Below are 16,911 nucleotides of genomic sequence, written 5' to 3' on the forward strand. Positions count from 1 at the left end.
CTTTATAATTTGTCACTTTTCAAAGCTGAAGAGGTTAATTAAAACCTATTTTAAGAATTCAAATCCATTGTTACTTAATACAGTAAATTACCTTATGGATGCTAGGTATACTCATCTTCTGTGTTTTAATACAGGATAGGAAATTCATTTAACAAAGTACAGACTTTAAATAATGAGTGTCTTTTACTTGCACGTTTGTAATTGTGAATCAAGGATATCTGAGTACCATTTCTTATTTTTTTTACATTTCCAGTTAATTAGCAAATACTTATTGAGCACCTGTTCTATGCTTAAGCACTCTGCTAGGCCCTGAGGGTACAGTGGTGAACCAGACACACTCCCTGCCTCAACAGATTTATAGTTAGTGCGAATCACACAAGAAATACAACAACTATAGTAGAGTGCAATTAATTCTTGGACATGTTAAAGAGCATGTGATAGAAATGAGGAAGAGTACCTAATCCAGTCCTGGAGAGTCCGAGACTTTCTTGAAGATATGAAGCCTAACCTTGAAGGATTAGCCCTTTGTTTGCGGACAGAAACATTCTAGGAAGATGCAGTAGGAGCAAGAGATGATAGCATGGGGAAAGAATATGAATAAATTAGTGTTGATGGAGCAAAGAATAGGAATAAATAAAGTTAAAAGAAATTTTAAAAAAAGTGAATAGGAGGTTGATGATAAAAGGCACTTTGGGCTGTAGTGAGGATTTGAACTTAAGTGTTAAGCAGTTGGGTAGTAGTGAGGGTATGTTAGTTTTGGTCCTCTGCCTGTTTTTTAACACGTGCCACGGCATGATTAAACAGGCAAGGTTAATATTAGGAGAAATGACTGTGAGAAGAAATGAGGCAGGGATCTGGTAAAGGTCAAGAAAACCATCAGATTGTGATCCAAGACTGACTCCAAATGAAGAGAGAAATAGAAGATTGAATGGAAGTGTCCTATCCTGCCATGCAATGCATGGAAGTTTTGGTAAGGCCACTGACAAGTCTTTAAGTCAAAGTTTGTTGTCATTTGTGTTCCAAAATGTGGCTGCCTTACTGTTTCTGCTGTGATGAGTTACTGGCTAACAGTAACCTATAGGGTATGTGGCCTTGCACAGACATCACAGTAGATGTCAGAACGCATCATCTTGGGGGTAGTCAGTTATACTCCTTTTAGCTAGAGATCTTTGTGGTGCGTTCTGAAGGTGACCACAGAGGAGTTGTCAGACTAGAGAAACATGATCAGATTAGTTTTATATCTTCAAAAGAGTATTCTAATTGCAGTGGGAAAGGATTTAAGTGAACTGATGGGATTGAGGAAAAGATTTATATATTAGGTGGTCCTTCGGATAATCCAAGTGTCAGATAATGGAGACCTAGAGTAAGACTGTCAGTGAGGACAGAGCCTTGTTGAGTGGTTCCTTATGGGATATAGAGTGGAGAGGACTTGGTAAATAGAGGAAGAAGGGAGGAGAAAGGAGAACTCAAGTGTGGCACTTTGCTGTATGGTTGTATAATTGCTTGGATATTGATGCCATTTATTGGAAGGAACAGAAGAAATTAGGAATTGGTAATTTTAGGTTTATGTATGTTGGAATAGAAGTATTGGTTGGTTATTCGAGTAAAAATATCCATTATAGTTCTTTAGTAGGTGTAGCGGTAGGTGCTATAACATAAAAATTAGTGAACATAAAATAATTTAAAAGCAGTGAAGTTTTTTTTTGGGTTTTGGTTTTTGTTTCCAGTCATGTGAAATTCAAAAGAGTGTTCCTCATTGATTAACAGTTTTTCTCCTTCTGGGAGTTCTGCCTTCTTCATCATGTAGTTTCCAAGGTTGTGCTCAGCTGCACAAAGCCAGTGGAAAGGAATTGAGTATGGCACATCTGTTTCATAACCAACCTCAGCCTGAACGTGACATATATCAGTTTTGTTCAGGTTCCATTAGTGGTAATTAATCACATGGCTTCACCTATATATAAGATTTGAGAAATAAGATCCCTAGCTGGGTAGCTTCCCAGAAACTACTTGATAAAATAGAAGGGAGAACATAGTTCTTTATTAGACAGCTGTATCTCCCGTGGATTTGTGAAACATTAGCTTGTAAATGATAAATAAAAGTGTAAGAATGAATGAGGTGACCTAGGAAATGTTAAAGAATGAGAAGGAAGTATTGAGGCTAAAATCCTGGGGAATGTTGGCTTAAAGAAAGAATAAGTTAAAAGAAGCACATAAAGAGGATTAAGAAAAAAACCCTACTTTGTAATCACTGACCTGTGGGGAAAAGTTCAAAGTGTAATTTAGTCAGCATCAAATATATAATAAGGTAACATAAGAGTATGAACTGCATTAGTCAATGGGAAGGCTTTTGGTGGCCTACGTGAACAGTTTCAGTGGGGAGAATAGAATAGAAGCCAGAGTTGAGGAGAGACTCAGAGGTCATTTTTTTCCCCGAGATTTAAGTGGTGATTCTTTTTGGTCTCAGGATCCCTTTATACACTTAGAAATTACTGAGGAACACAGAGAGCTTTTGGTTTATGTGGGTTACCTTTTTTGATGATGTTTTAAAAATTAAAACAAAATTTAAAAACAATTTGTTAAAAAAACACAACTTTTTACATGTTAATATAAATAACATGAAATGACTATTTTCCATGAAAAAAACTAAATGAGGAGAGTGGCATTGTTTAGATTTTTGCAAGACTCCTTCATTTCTGGCTTAATAGGATACAACTTAATCCTCATATCTGCTTCTGTATTCATTTTCTTGTAATATGTTGTTTTGGTTGAAGTGTATTAAGAAAATACAGTTTTATACAGACCCCTAAAGAAGTCTTCAGACCACATTTTAAGAACTACTGAATTATATAGTATTAGATATATGGAGAGAATAGTTTTGACTGTTTTGTTTAATAATTTTTTTTTTTTTTTTGCTTTATTTTTTTGAGAAGAGGGGAGGGGCAGGGAGAGAAACACCCTTGAGAGGCTCCATGCTCAGTGTGGAGCCTGACACAGGGCTAGATCTGCCAACCCTGAAATCATGACCTGAGCTGAAATCAGGAGTCAGAGGCTTAAATTGACTGAGCCACCTAGGCGCCACTGGTTTTGACTATGTTTAAATGTCGGTGGAATAGGAGGCTATAAGGAGGGTAAAGTTAAAGATAGATAGTAAAGTGAGATTTTTTGAAGGTCCTAGCTGACATAGAATTGGCTTTGAAAGGGAGGGAGAAGTGGGTTCCTAGCTCTAGCAAGAAGGGGCAGGTGGGGCAGAATTTGATTAAGTTTGAAGACAAGGTGGAAAGAAACAGGAGAGTTCCTTCTGGTGAATTCTGTTTGCATACACACGTGCATATGTGGGAGACAGTCATATCCTGAAAGTAAGGAAGGAGGTACGTAGAGAAGGAGTTTAAAGAGAGTAGATAAGTTTTGAAGTAGCTAGAGAGAATTGAAGAAAGAGCTGAACAGTTAAAACATGGAAGGATTGCGGCAAATGCACTATAATTTTAGAAGTTCTTGTTATAGAAAAATATCCATCAGCAATTTGAAAAATATACTTGTCACTTGTTAAAACTGAATCCCCCCCTATTCTATCCTAGGTAACCTCCTAGGTGGCTCTTTAGGCTGTCTTGATTAAGCATAGCAGGCAGCCCAACTGCTTGCTTCCAGGTTCTAATGTTGCCCTTTTGGGTCTTCAGATTCTGTTATTTGGTCCAGTGTGTGGCAGCCATGTTTCCTGGATAGCTGGGAGTTGATGGAGTTGTGTTGGTGTTCCTGCTTTCTTTGTGGCTGACCATTGGTTTAGGAACTTTGGTTTCTTCCAAAGTTAGTTGTTTTGTAACTTCACCAGGTTAGAAAAAAGAAGTCTCATACATATTTGTCAGTAGATCCTTTTTCTGCTTTTTGTTATATGTTGTGTTCTCTTTTTTCAGCCAAGCACTTAGGTGGTTTTTTCTTTACTGCAGGGGCAGGAGAATGCTGTAATTTAAAAACTGACTTTTTGGGGCACCTGGGTGATTCAGTCGGTTAAGTGTCTGCCCTCAGTTAAGTTCATAGTCTCAGAGTCCTGGGATTGACCCCTGCTGTGGGCTCCCTGCTTAGTGGGGAGTCTGCTTTCTCTCTCCCTCTTCCTCTGCTCCCCCTAAACCCAGTTAATGCTTTCTCTCTTCTCTCTCTCTCTGTCGTGCTCTCTTGCACACAGGCTCTCAAATAAATAAATAAAATCTCAAAAAAAAAAAAAACCCTGACTTTTTAAAAGATAAATCTATTTGGCAAATGTCAAATTATTTAGATAATAACACTGTGCTTTTTTGAATCTTTAAAATCATTGTTTTAGGTTAGAAAGGATTGAACATTTAAAATAACTTTTATGTTGTGTAGTAGAAGGTTATTTTATTATTATATACAGGTTTATTAGTAAGTAGGCATGAGTGTTGTTTGACATAAGCTATGACCAGAGAGAAACAATCCTGTTTCAAGGAGGGGAAGCCAGCTTGAATTATTCTTACTTAATTTAAAAGCTTCCGTCCATATCTGTGGGTCTGCATTTGTGCTGCCTAAGCTCACCCTTTATTCCAGACGCTTTGTGGCTTCTCTGACAGCCCTCTTTCATATGTATTTTACGTTTTCGCCATGTAGGTCTTTCACAGTTCTGCAGCCCCAGGCGGGCATTCTCTGAGCAGGGTCCGCTCCGCCTGATCAGGAGCGCCTCTTTCTTTGCAGGTTTGCCATGTGCTGTGTGGGTAGACTAGCTGGTGTGCTCCAGTGGCTAGAATCTGTAGTTAAGCTGTGGAAACAAGAGAGTAGATAAATGCATTTGAAGAGGGTGTGGTTAAGAAAACATTGTTTATCAAGTGTAAGAACTTAATTTCCTTTCTACTGAGTATGTTCTTAAAACTTTCCAGAAATTTCAGTTATCAGTAGAATTGACATTTTCATTTAATTTATTTCATATCTCATTATAAAATAATGATTTTAACTTTAGAATCCTAACCAAATTTTAGTATGAACATTATTTCTTAACAATACCAGTTAGAATTTCTCATGTGACATGCTCTTGTTTCCATGGCTGAGTAGCTTTTGTGTACTCATAGTTCACCAATTGCAGAAAATGTTCTCAGTCACTATTTTAAATTTCTGATCTGTTATTCCATAAGAACGATTTCTCTTGGAGCTAAGATTTAGATGAACAAGCACCATTATATCAACCTGCAAAAGGCATATGTGAGTGTATTTGTTTATATCATTAAATTGATGATTGTAGAGTGTTTTTATGCCTTGTGTCCAGGGAGTTGTATCTAACTTCTTGTTTTAATTAATATTCACTTTCCTTGCAAATATGAGATAGGAATAATACATATTTATTACAGAAAATTTGAAAAATATGAGAAATGGGCAAAAAAATATATATTAGCCATTGTGTCAGCTAGAATTAACCTTTCTGAAAAAAACACCATAATTTAATTTGGATCATACCATTCAAATGGTCTTCTTAAAATTTCTATTTTGAGGAATTTTTAAACATACATTAATATTGGCAGAATAGTAAAGTGAACCACCATATACCCATTATTTACCTCCAGGAATCATTCTTATTAAGTTCAAAAGCATGCTTTTTGGTCATTTAGTAGCCTATTGTGAGTATTTTCCTTTTAACATCCCTTGCTTCTTTAGATAATATATCATATTTTCATATTATATATCAGTCTTCACCTAGATCTCAAAGCTTGTTCAACTGAGTGATAGCTCTTGGTGTTGGGTTTGTGCCATGCTATTGAAAAAAAAATAAAGGAATGCAATGAGATGAGCATGATTTCATTTGCTACATAAAAGCAGCAACACTACCCTGGATAGCATTATATGCTCTGACAATTTTGTCTTAATTCACAGTTCACAGCAACCCAATGGACATGCCTGGAAGAGAGCTGAATGAGGACAGAGACAGTGGCATAGCACGTTCTGGTAATGCCAAATTCATGTATTAATCTAGTTTTCTTATGAGATCACTGTTATCCAACAATGATTTTTATTGTTTCCTTTACCATCCAATTTCATGTACAGTTTGTTAGTATTGATATTAGCCTTGTAGGAGAATTGTAATGACAGAGAGAAGTATTTTAAAATTAAAATTTTCATGTTTACTGTTACATATGCCTGGTGGAATATGGCCTAGATGAGTGGACATTGGCTTAGACTTAGACAATATAAGAAAAAGTATTGCTCAAGAGATGGCTTAAATAGTAGAAAAAACACATTTGGTTATAGCTGCTTACTCTTAACTGGAGTTTTAAGTTGTCAGAGTATCTTTTGCCCAGAAAAGCTTAGGCATTTTGGATCAATGCTATATATATATAGCTTTCAAGTATGGGCTCCTGAAATACAGACTAACAAATCTTTATTGAAACATGGAAGAGATTAAAAGGAAAAAAAAAAAAGAGGTAAACCTTGCATTCTACCTTTAAGAAGCACAGAGTTTACAGAGAGAACAGTTAGGAAAATTGTCCTCCATTGTATCATGTGTTCTGATAGACCTGTGCAGAGAGGTTTAGGGAAAGGAAACCTGACTTAGCCTGGGCTAGGGACAGGGTGCCAGTAATGCTTTATAGAGGGATAATACTTGAGGCTTTGCCATTGCTAAGGTCCTTTTTCCCTTCTTAGCAAGGTATTAACATTAAGGTAGTTGGGAGATTCCTAAAGAATGTCATATATGTCCCATGCAGGAGTGGGGGTAGGGGAAGGTTGCAGAGTGTCAGCTTTTGCTTTGTCCTCAGCCAGCCTTCTGTTCCCTCATCAGGTTGATCTGTAAAGCTTTTTCAAGCCATAACTTCACATACACCTTTTAAATTAATTGTGTATTTTCTTATTTTTCCAGTAGGGTTATTTTTAATACCGGACTCTGGTAATACATAGTTTTTTTCCAAATTTAGTTTAGCATTTGATTTTTCACTGAAGCATCCCCAGGTTAGTTATACATATCCAGTCTTAGACTTTGACAACACTTACTTATAATACTAATAAAAATGTGGTCTTTTCAAGGAAGTAGTTTAGAATTAATTCATTGATGATCCACATAGTTGTATGGCACATAAAGCTCTTTCCATTATCGTTGGATTTGTTGGCGAGAATTGAAATGAACAGTTCTTCATAGTGAGTCTGTTAGTTTTCACTCCTGATATCCAAAAGTAATATACCATCTGATGTGCTTCCCTGTTTTTGATTACCTCACAAATTTTCAGTATGTGATTGTAATTATGAAAATGGGAATTTAAAATATAGCCAAAGAAAAGCAGACCCTTAATGTCTTTTGCTTTCTAGATCCAGCACAGAGAAGGAGAGGATTCCTAGTCTAATGAAAAACAAAGGGTTGTAGCTTTTGACATTCCAGGCAAGAAAGAGTTTCTGGAGAAGGGGTTTTGGGAAGAGCATAATCCTCACAGTTAAGGGATTACAGCAGTTATAATCATAATGGGTTCTATTGGAATGTGTCTGTCACCGCTTATTCTCTGGAGCAATCTAATCTATTTTTGGAACTTAGTACGTATAGTCATGACTATTATTGAAAGGGCCTAACATTCACAGGCTTGACTACCTGTGTAGAAGCAGTTCATCAGTAGAGTTAACTCTTGAATAATGTGTTGGTGAGGGGTGCAAACTTCCTCTCCCCCTGCGCAGTAAAAAAATCTGTACATAACGTTTTACTTCCTAAAAACTCAACTGCTAATAGCCTACTGTTGACTGGAAGCCTTACTGATAATATGAACAGTCAATTAACATATATTTTATATGTTATATGTATTGGATACTGTACTTTTACAATAACATAGAGAAAAATGTGGTTAAGAAAATCATAAAGAGGGGAACCTGTGTGGCTCAGTGGGTTAAGCCCCTGCCTTCGGCTCAGGTCATGATCTCAGGGTCCTGGGATCGAGTCCCACATCGGGCTCTCTGCTTGGCGGGGAGCCTGCTCCTCTCTCTTTCTCTCTCTCTCTCTCTGCCAGCCTCTCTACCTACCTGTAATCTCTCTCTGTCAGATAAATAAATAAAATCTTTAAAAAAAAAAAAAAAAGAAAATCATAAAGAAGGGCCCTTTGTGGCTCAGTGGGTTAAAGACTCTGCCTTCGGCTCAGGTCCTGGTCTCAGGATCCTGGGATTGAGCCCTGCCTGCATCGGGCTCTCCACTCAGCAGGGAGCCTGCTTCCTCCTCTCTCTGCCTGCCTCCCTGCCTACTTGTGATCTCTGTCTGTCAAATAAATAAATAAAATCTTAAAAAGAAAAAATCGTAGGGGCGCCTGGGTGGCTCAGTGGGTTAAGGCCTCTGCCTTCGGCTCAGGTCATGATCTCAGGGTCCTGGGATCGAGCCCCGCGTCGGGCTCTCTGCTCGGTGGGGAGCCTGCTTCCTCCTCTCTCTCTGCCTGCCTCTCTGCCTACTTGTGATCTGTCTCTACCAAAGAAATAAATAAAATCTTAAAAAAAAAAAAAATCGTAAAGAAAATAGATTTGTAATTCTATACTGTATTTATCGAAAAAACCCCCCAAAACTCAAACATATGTTAAATAGCCCTGCACATTTCAAACCCATGTTCAAGTGTCAGTGATACTTTTATTCTTTTTATTGAAGTATAGTTGTAAATACAGTTGTGACACACTGTGTTACATCTGTTTTAGATGTACAACATAGGATTTGACAACTCTGTGTGTTATGCTATGCTTACCACAATGTAGCTCCCATCTTCATTTTTATTACAACAATATTAGAGTACCACTGACTCATCCCTAACCTGTCCTTTTTATCCCTGTAATTTATTCATTTCATTACTGGAAGCTTGTATCTCCCACTCCCCCTCACGCATTTTTCCCTTCCCATCTAACCCCCTTCTCTCTGGCAACCATCAATTTGTTCTCTGTGTTAATGGGTCTCTTTCTGCTTTTTGTTTGTTTATTCTGTTTTTTAGATTCCACATACAAGTGATAGCATATGGTATTTGTGTTTCTCTGACTTACTGCACTTAGCTTTATACCCTCTGGGTCCATCCATGTTGTCTCAGATGGCAGTATCTCATTCTATTTTATGATTGGGTAATATGTATATACATCTTCTTTATTGCTTCATCTATCAGTGAACACTTAGATTGCTTAGATTATCTTGGCTCTTGTAAATAATGCTGCAGTAAACTTAGGAGGGCATGTATCTTTTTAGATTACTGTTTTTGTTTTCTTTGTGTAAATACCCAGTAGTGAAATTACTGAATCATATGGTATTTCTCTTTATAGTTTTTTGAGGAATCTAGTGGCTGTACCAGTTTGTATTTCCACCAACACATGAGGGTCCTTTCTCTTCATATCCTTTCAACATTTGTTATTTCTTGTTGTTTTGGTTTTAGCCATTGTGAGAGATAAAAGATGATGTGCTTTTAAATGACATCTTCAAATGACATTCAGAACTTTTGTTCTTAAAATCTAGCTGCTGCATTAAAAGGAATCACATCAGTCCAACAATTATAGTACTATTTACCCGAAGAATATAAAAATATTAGTTCAGAGGGATACATGCACATTTATGCAGTTTACAATGTATGTTTATAGCAGCATTATTTACAACAGCCAAATTATAGAAACAGCCCCAGTATCCATCAACTGATGAGTAGATATAGGAAGATTTAGTATATTTATACAGTGGAATATTACTAAGACATAAAAAAGAATAAAGTCTTCCATTTGTAACAGCACAGATGGTGGTACAGGGTATTGAGCTAAGGGAAATAAGTCAGTGCGAGCAAGATAAACACGATTTCACTCATATGTAGAATTTAAGAAACAAAACAAATGACCAAGGGAGAAAAAATGAGAGAGAAGCAAACCAAGAAACAGACTCTTAACTACAGAAACTGATGGTTACGAGAAGGAAGGTGGGTGAGGGGATGGGTTAAATAGGGGATGGGCATGCACTTGTTGTGATGAGCAGGGGATATTGTGTGGAACTGCTGAATCAGTATATTGTCCACTTGAAACTAATATTATACTGTATATTAACTAACTAGAATTTAAATACAAACTTCAAAAAGATAAAATAATTTTAAAAACCTGAATCACATCATACTTCTTTAAATTTAAGGACTAAGTATTTAGCTAAGCTAGAGGACAGTTTCATGGCTGAAGAAATAATGCTTGTTTCAAATTAGCCCTTTCTTCTCAAGTAGGGGTGGGTGTAAGACTATAAAAAGGGGAAGGTCTCAGAGTCTCTTTCCAATGCACTATTAATATATGAATTTTCTGGGCGCCTGGGTGGCTCAGTGGGTTAAGCCGCTGCCTTCGGCTCAGGTCATGATCTCAGGGTCCTGGGATCGAGTCCCGCATCGGGCTCTCTGCTCAGCAGGGAGCCTGCTTCCTCCTCTCTCTCTCTGTCTGCTTCTCTGCCTACTTGTGATCTCTGTCTGTCAAATAAATAAATAAAATCTTAAAAAAAATATATATATATGAATTTTCTGCTCTGGGACTTTGCTCCAACAATAATGTTACTTTTTTAAAAGATTTTATTTATTCATTTGACAGAGAGAGATCACAGGTAGGTAGAGAGGCTGGCAGAGAGAGAGAGGGAGAGGGAAGCAGGCTCCCCGCTGAGCAGAGAGCCCGATGCGGGACTCAATTCCAGGACCCTGAGATCATGACCTGAGCCGAAGGCAGCGGCTTAACCCACTGAGCCACCCAGGCTCCCCAACAATGTTACTTTTTTAAAATGGAAATTTTAGAAGTTCATGAAACAAAATGAAAAATTTGAATCACTATTAAATTTGTTAAAAAGAAATTTATCTTGGGGCCCCTGGGTGGCTCAATTGGTTAAGCTTCTGCCTTCAGCTTAGGTCATGGTCCCAGGGTTCTGGGATCGAACCCCATGTCATGCTCCATGCCCAGCAGGAAGACTGCTTCCTCCTTTCCCTTTTTCCCTCCCCCTGCTTGTGCTATCTCTCGCTATGTCTCTCAAATAAATAAATAAAATCTTTAAAAAAATTATCTTTATGCTGAGTTATTATTGATGTATTTTTAAATGTTTACATTATACTTGTTTTTACTTTGACCTGACAGCATCTCTGAGCAGCTTGCTTATTACACCATTTCCCTCTCCAAACTCCTCACTTACCCGAAGTTGTGCCAGCAGTTACCAGCGACGTTGGCGACGCAGCCAAACAACAAGCTTGGAGAATGGGGTATTTCCTAGATGGTAAGCTGGAACCTTCACTATAATAAAATTGAAAAGTTCCTTATTTTTTTAAAAAAGATTTTATTTATGTATTTGAGAGGGAGAATGAGAGAAAGAGAGAGCGTGAGAGGGGGGACTCAGTCCTGGGGCTCCAGGATCATGACCTGAGCTGAAGACAGTCGCCTCTGAGCCACCCAGGTGCCCTGAATAGTTCCTGAAACACAATTCTGAATGGTTCTTTTTAGAGTCCGGGTTTGTATTTTGTGTATTTTAAGTCTTGAAACTTTTAAAATATTCCATTTGTTAAATTATTGGTAGTTTTAACTGATATTAGTATATAGTTCAGTGGCATTTTAAGTACCTTCACATTGTTATGCAACCATCGTCATTATTCATGTCCAGAACTTTTTTATTTCCCCAAATTGAAGCTGTACCCGTTAAGCAGTAACTCCCCATTCCTCCCTACCCTTGGCTACCATTCAAAATATTATTTTTTGTCTCTCTGAATTTGAGAATTCTCTACAAACCTGATATAAGTGGGATCATAGAATATTTATTTTTTTATATTTAGTTTATTTCAGTTAGCATGTCTTCATGGTTCATCTGTGTTGTTGCATGTATTAGGGTTTTATTCCTTTTTAGGGCTGATTAATACTCCATCGTGTGTATATATCACACTTTATTTAGGCACTTGTCTGTAGATGGACATTTGGATTGCTTTCACCTAGCTTTGAGCAGTGACAGTATTGTAGGCAATGAGGTTTATCTGAAGTGTGATTGTTGCTAATTGGATTACTTGCAGCTTTTGCAAATAACGCTGATATGAACATGGGTATACAAATAACCTTTTTGAGTTCCTCCTTTCATTCTTTTTGAGTATATACCCAGATGTGGAATTGCTGGGAGATAGGGTAATTCTGTGGTTAAAGTTTTGTGAAAATTCCATATTGTTTTCTACAGTAGCCAGTTCCATTTTTACATTCTTACCAGAAATGCACAGAATTCTAATTTCTCCACATTCTTTCCAATAGTCATTTTCTGTTTTTTTGATAATAGCTGTCCTGATGGGTATGAAGTGGTATCTTACTGTGGTTTTGATTTGTATTTCACTAATAGCTAGTGTTACTGAGTATGTTTTTATGTGCTTATTGGCTGTGTGTCTCTCTTTTGGAGAAATGCCTGTTACAAGTGTTGTGCCCATTTTTTATTTAGGTTTATTGGTTGAAGTATAGGAGTTCTTTACATATTCTAGATACTAATCCTTTATCAGACATATGCTTGGCTGAATTTTTTCCCATTCTATGGGTAGTCTTTTCATTCTCTTGACAGTGTCGTTTGGTACACAGCAGTTTTAATTTTATGTAGTCCAGTTTATTTCTTTTTTCTTTAGTTATCTGTACTTTTGAGTGTCATATCCAGGAAGTCATTGCCAAATTCAGTATCTTAAAGATTTTACCCTATGTTTTTCCTAAAAGTTTTTATAGTGTTAGCCCTTCTATTTAGGTGTTTGATTAATGTACTGCATGTTTTGATACTTCAGTTTTTTGTGTTTGTAATTAGGCAAGTTCATTCATTCTTTAAAGATCTTTTTTTTAGTCTATGTTAAGCAGCTATAAATAATGTAACTTCTTGTTTCCTCTTTTACTTAATCCCTTTAGTCTTTTTTTTTTTAATTTCTGGAATCAAAAAGAGAGACATAAGTAGATCATAGAACAGTGAATTACATCAGACTCAGTGATACACCTAAAAATTCAGGCATTTTAGATTGGTTATGAATTGGAAGTTACCTCCTTTTTTTAGTGACTTCTAATTGAACAAAATGTTCCCAATCTGACTCTCTGTTAAAATTTCTTATAAAAATGTGAGTATGGGGGGGGCGCCTGGGTGGCTCAGTGCTTAAGCCTCTGCCTTTGGCTCAGGTCACGATCCCAGGGTCCTGGGATCGAGCCCCACATCCCGCTCTCTGCTTGGCGGGGAGCCTGCTTCCTCCTCTCTCTCTCTCTCTCTCTCTCTGCCTAACTCTCTGTCTACTTGTGATCTCGGTCTGTCTAATAAATAAAATAATTTAAAAAAATGTGAGTATGAAAGAAAAGCCAGTAGATTGCTAAATGAGATAGCAGTTGATATGCATTTTTAGATTTACTTGATAAAACAGAAAAAAAAAATACTTAGTGTACATTTAGTTAGCAAGGACTCAAACTATGAATTTAATTATTTTTGTATTTTTTTAATTAAAAAAAAACATTTATTTTTAAGGTCTATAGAAGAAAGCTTTAATCTGTCAGATGAAAGCTGTGGCCCTAACCCAGGAATTGTGAGAAAAAAGAAGATTGCAATTGGGGTAATCTTTTCATTATCCAAAGATGAAGATGAAAATAACAAATTTAATGAATTCTTTTTTTCACATTTTCCTCTCTTTGAAAGCCACATGAACAAACTAAAGAGTGCAATAGAACAGGTAAGCACAGTCATGTTGTTGGTTTGTTAATGTCCTTTATTTTCCTCTGAATCTTATTCTCCTTATTTAGTATTATGTTTATTCATTTGGCAGAAAAATTAATAGCCACAGTTGCAATTACCCTACAAAGTGCTCTGGAGATGCAAAATAGACTTCAGCTCTTTTCAGGGAGCTTACTGTCTAATATATGTTACAAAGTCATTCATCCATTCATGACAAGCACTATTCTAGCAAGTGTAGGTAATATGGGAAAAAAGCAACACTCTAGACCTCATGAGGCAGCAAATAAACAAATGAATTTATAAGTTTTATTTTATGATTATGGTTATTTTTATTTTTACTTATTATTATTATTATTATTTTTTTTTTTTTGAGAGAGAGAGCATGCATGCACAAGCAGAGAGAAAGGCAGAGGAAGAGGGAGAGAGAGAATGTTAAGCAGGCTCCACACCCAGCACAAAACCTCATGCAGGACTCTGTCTCATGACCCTGAGATCATGACCTGAGCCAAAATCACGAGTCAGACACTTAACCAATTAAGCCACCCAGGTGCCCCAAATATATGATTTTTGATGATAATAAATGTTATGGAGAAAAATAAAATGGGTTTATAAGGAATGCTGGATGGAGATATTCTGATTTTTGTTGCCTAATCATGATGGTTCCTGATAGAATGACATTTGATCCAGAGATATGGAAGAAGTGAGATGCAACTATATGAGGGAATCTAGGCAGGGGCAAAGGCCTGTGTCAGGAGTAACCCTGATGCTTGAGCAAGGTAAGGAGGCCAAAGTGGCTGGTTTAGAAGTAACTTCAGATTATGTACACACTTTTAGGATACCATCGCAAGGGGACTAGCATTTACTCTTAAGGTGGGAAACCAAAGCAGAGGAATGACAGTGTTTATGAGGTTCATTCCTACTGCTTATGAAGAATAGACTTCCAGAGGCAAAGGTGGATGCTATGAGAATAAAATAGGAGACTGTTGGAGTGATACAGTGAGAGATGTTGGATACTCAAACCAGTTAGGTGATAGAATTGATGAGTAGTGATTGGATTCTGGATATGTTTTGAAAATAGAGCTAATGAGATTAGTTGATGGACTCAATTGGTGTGTGTGGGAAGGAGAACAGTACAGGTTGGCTTGAGATTTTTCTCTTGAGCAGTAAGAAGGATGGAGTTACCGGTAGTAAGATGGAACAGGTTGGGTGGAGGAAAGTCAGGTATTCCTTTGAAAGGCCTCTTGGACATCTAAGTGGTTATATGAGTCTAGAGTTTAGGAGATCAGGCTAGGTAGTCATCAGTGCATTGATGGTATTTGAAGACATGAAACTGAGGAATAGAAGCAAGAAGAGGAGATCCTACACTTGATCTGTGGAGCATTTCAGCAGTTAAAATTTGAAGAGTTGAGAAAGAACTGCAGAGAGTAATGGAATTGGCCATTCAAGTAACAGGAAAAATAAGATAGAATACTTTTTTGAGGGGCGCCAAATGAAGGGAAAGATTTAAGAATGTAAGAGTGATAGTTGTGTCTCATGCTGCTGATAGTGGATATGATAAATTTATATACAAGTAAAATTATGAATATAAGATAGATCATAAGAATAACTAAAAAAGACAAGCTCATAGGAAAAGAAGAGGACTTCCTTTTGAGAAGATGTCACATTTGGACTGGATCTTAAAGGATATGTAGGATTTTTAAAACGTAAAACTTTGAAAATTGAATATAGCTGAATAGCAAGAAAATTGATATACTTGCCACCCAAAAATAACTCTGTAACATTTTGCTTAAAGTCTTCCCAGGCCTTTTCTATGTATATTTTATTTTTACTCGATTGGGATTGTTTTGTGTCCATATTATTTTAATTATGTGCCCATTTTTAAAAACTCATCATTGTTAACATATACACTTCTCATGTCATTGTAAATTGTTCTTAAATATATTTGAGAGGATTTCCTCAAGTAACAGTTTTTCTTTTAAGTCATTTTTACTCTTTCATAATTGTAACTACACTGTAATGAATACCATGCTGAAGTTTCCCTATTATTTTTAAGAGATTCCCAGGAAGTTAAAGTAAGAATCATTGGGAATAACTAAATTCTTAATCCCATTGACAGTATACAGAAGGGAAAGGATAGAAGAGGGGTAGTGGGTGGTATGGTTGACAGAATTTATGAGAACCAGACCACAAAGAATCTCGAATGCTAACCAGAAGTTTTGACATTGTTGTTAAAGCCGTCTCCAAATTGTGCTTTCGGAAGATTAATTTAGCTGTATGTTTTTTTTTTTTTTTAAGAGAGTAGAATTCAGAAGGCTAGGGAGAGGAGGACCAATTAGAATGGTCTTAAAAACAGGGTGCATTTTGGTAACCCAGCAGTGACTAAGTCTCATCTGCCTCTAGACCGTACACTGATGTTATTCAAGTTAAATTGTCAGAGGACAAATAGATCATTAGCAATACATCTTTAATTGAACAAATGAGTAATGGCCATTTTTGCTTTTTCAGAAGTTAGACCTTGGTGACATTTTCTTCAGTTGGCAGCTGTCCCTTTTTGTAATCAATGTTGCCAAAGTCAATACACATAATACTTAGCTGCGAATGAAGTGACATTTTGAGTCACCGGGAGAATGGCTTGAAGTTTTGTATAAAACTTGAAATATTCAGGCAGTATAGAACTCATTATAGATTACTTTTTACATGTTTTAATGCTTTGACCATTTTATAACCAAAAAGCATACATTGCAGTCCTTATAGTTGTTTCAGTATTTGTTCAGCAAGTTTAAAATCTCATTTTCTTACTATAACTGAAAAATAAAGCTTAATGGATGAATATCTTTATATAAATAAACAGAACTTAATTTTAAAAGTTCTATAGCTGTTAATTAGTGATAGAATATCGTAAACAGTGGACCATCCAGAGAAGTTTTCTTTTAGGGTCAGTTTTGACAGTATCATTTATTTGTTGTTTTTTTTTTTTTTTTAATGAAAATAAATGGATTTTGTTTCTCAGTACCTTGGGAATTATTTTGAAGCTTGTGCCACCTTTTGAGATCTATACTGTAATTGTACATTTTTACTGCTGATAAAGTTTAATGTTTAGTTTTAGCTAAAGAATATTCACTCCTTTTTTTTTTTATAAATAAATTGGGAATCTCAACAGTTTATGAAAACAAAGTTTCACGTTTACCTTATGAAGCTTTTAGATGTGTATGAACATGATTTCTGGCCTTAAAGTAGTCTAGCCTCTGAAATACATGTTTAAAATTTTTTAAATTGATTTT

At 36.4% G+C, this 16,911-nt stretch overlaps 1 protein-coding gene across 2 annotated transcripts in view; it reads left to right on the forward strand.

Annotated features, from left to right (window-relative positions):
* FNIP1 (folliculin interacting protein 1) overlaps nt 1–16,911 on the forward strand; it is a 149,421-nt gene that overhangs the window by 80,940 nt on the left and 51,570 nt on the right. Inside the window, exons 7-10 of one of the 2 annotated variants that reach the window (XM_082725635.1) lie at nt 4,615–4,698; nt 5,866–5,937; nt 11,056–11,191; nt 13,427–13,628. In XM_082725635.1, the coding sequence (XP_082581761.1) occupies nt 4,615–4,698; nt 5,866–5,937; nt 11,056–11,191; nt 13,427–13,628 (494 nt within the window). The remainder of the gene's footprint in view (nt 1–4,614; nt 4,699–5,865; nt 5,938–11,055; nt 11,192–13,426; nt 13,629–16,911) is intronic. The other variant, XM_082725636.1, reaches the window with a different exon arrangement.

This window comes from Mustela nivalis (genome assembly GCF_964662115.1).
Source record: "Mustela nivalis genome assembly, chromosome: 3".
Taxonomy (NCBI): domain Eukaryota; kingdom Metazoa; phylum Chordata; class Mammalia; order Carnivora; family Mustelidae; genus Mustela; species Mustela nivalis.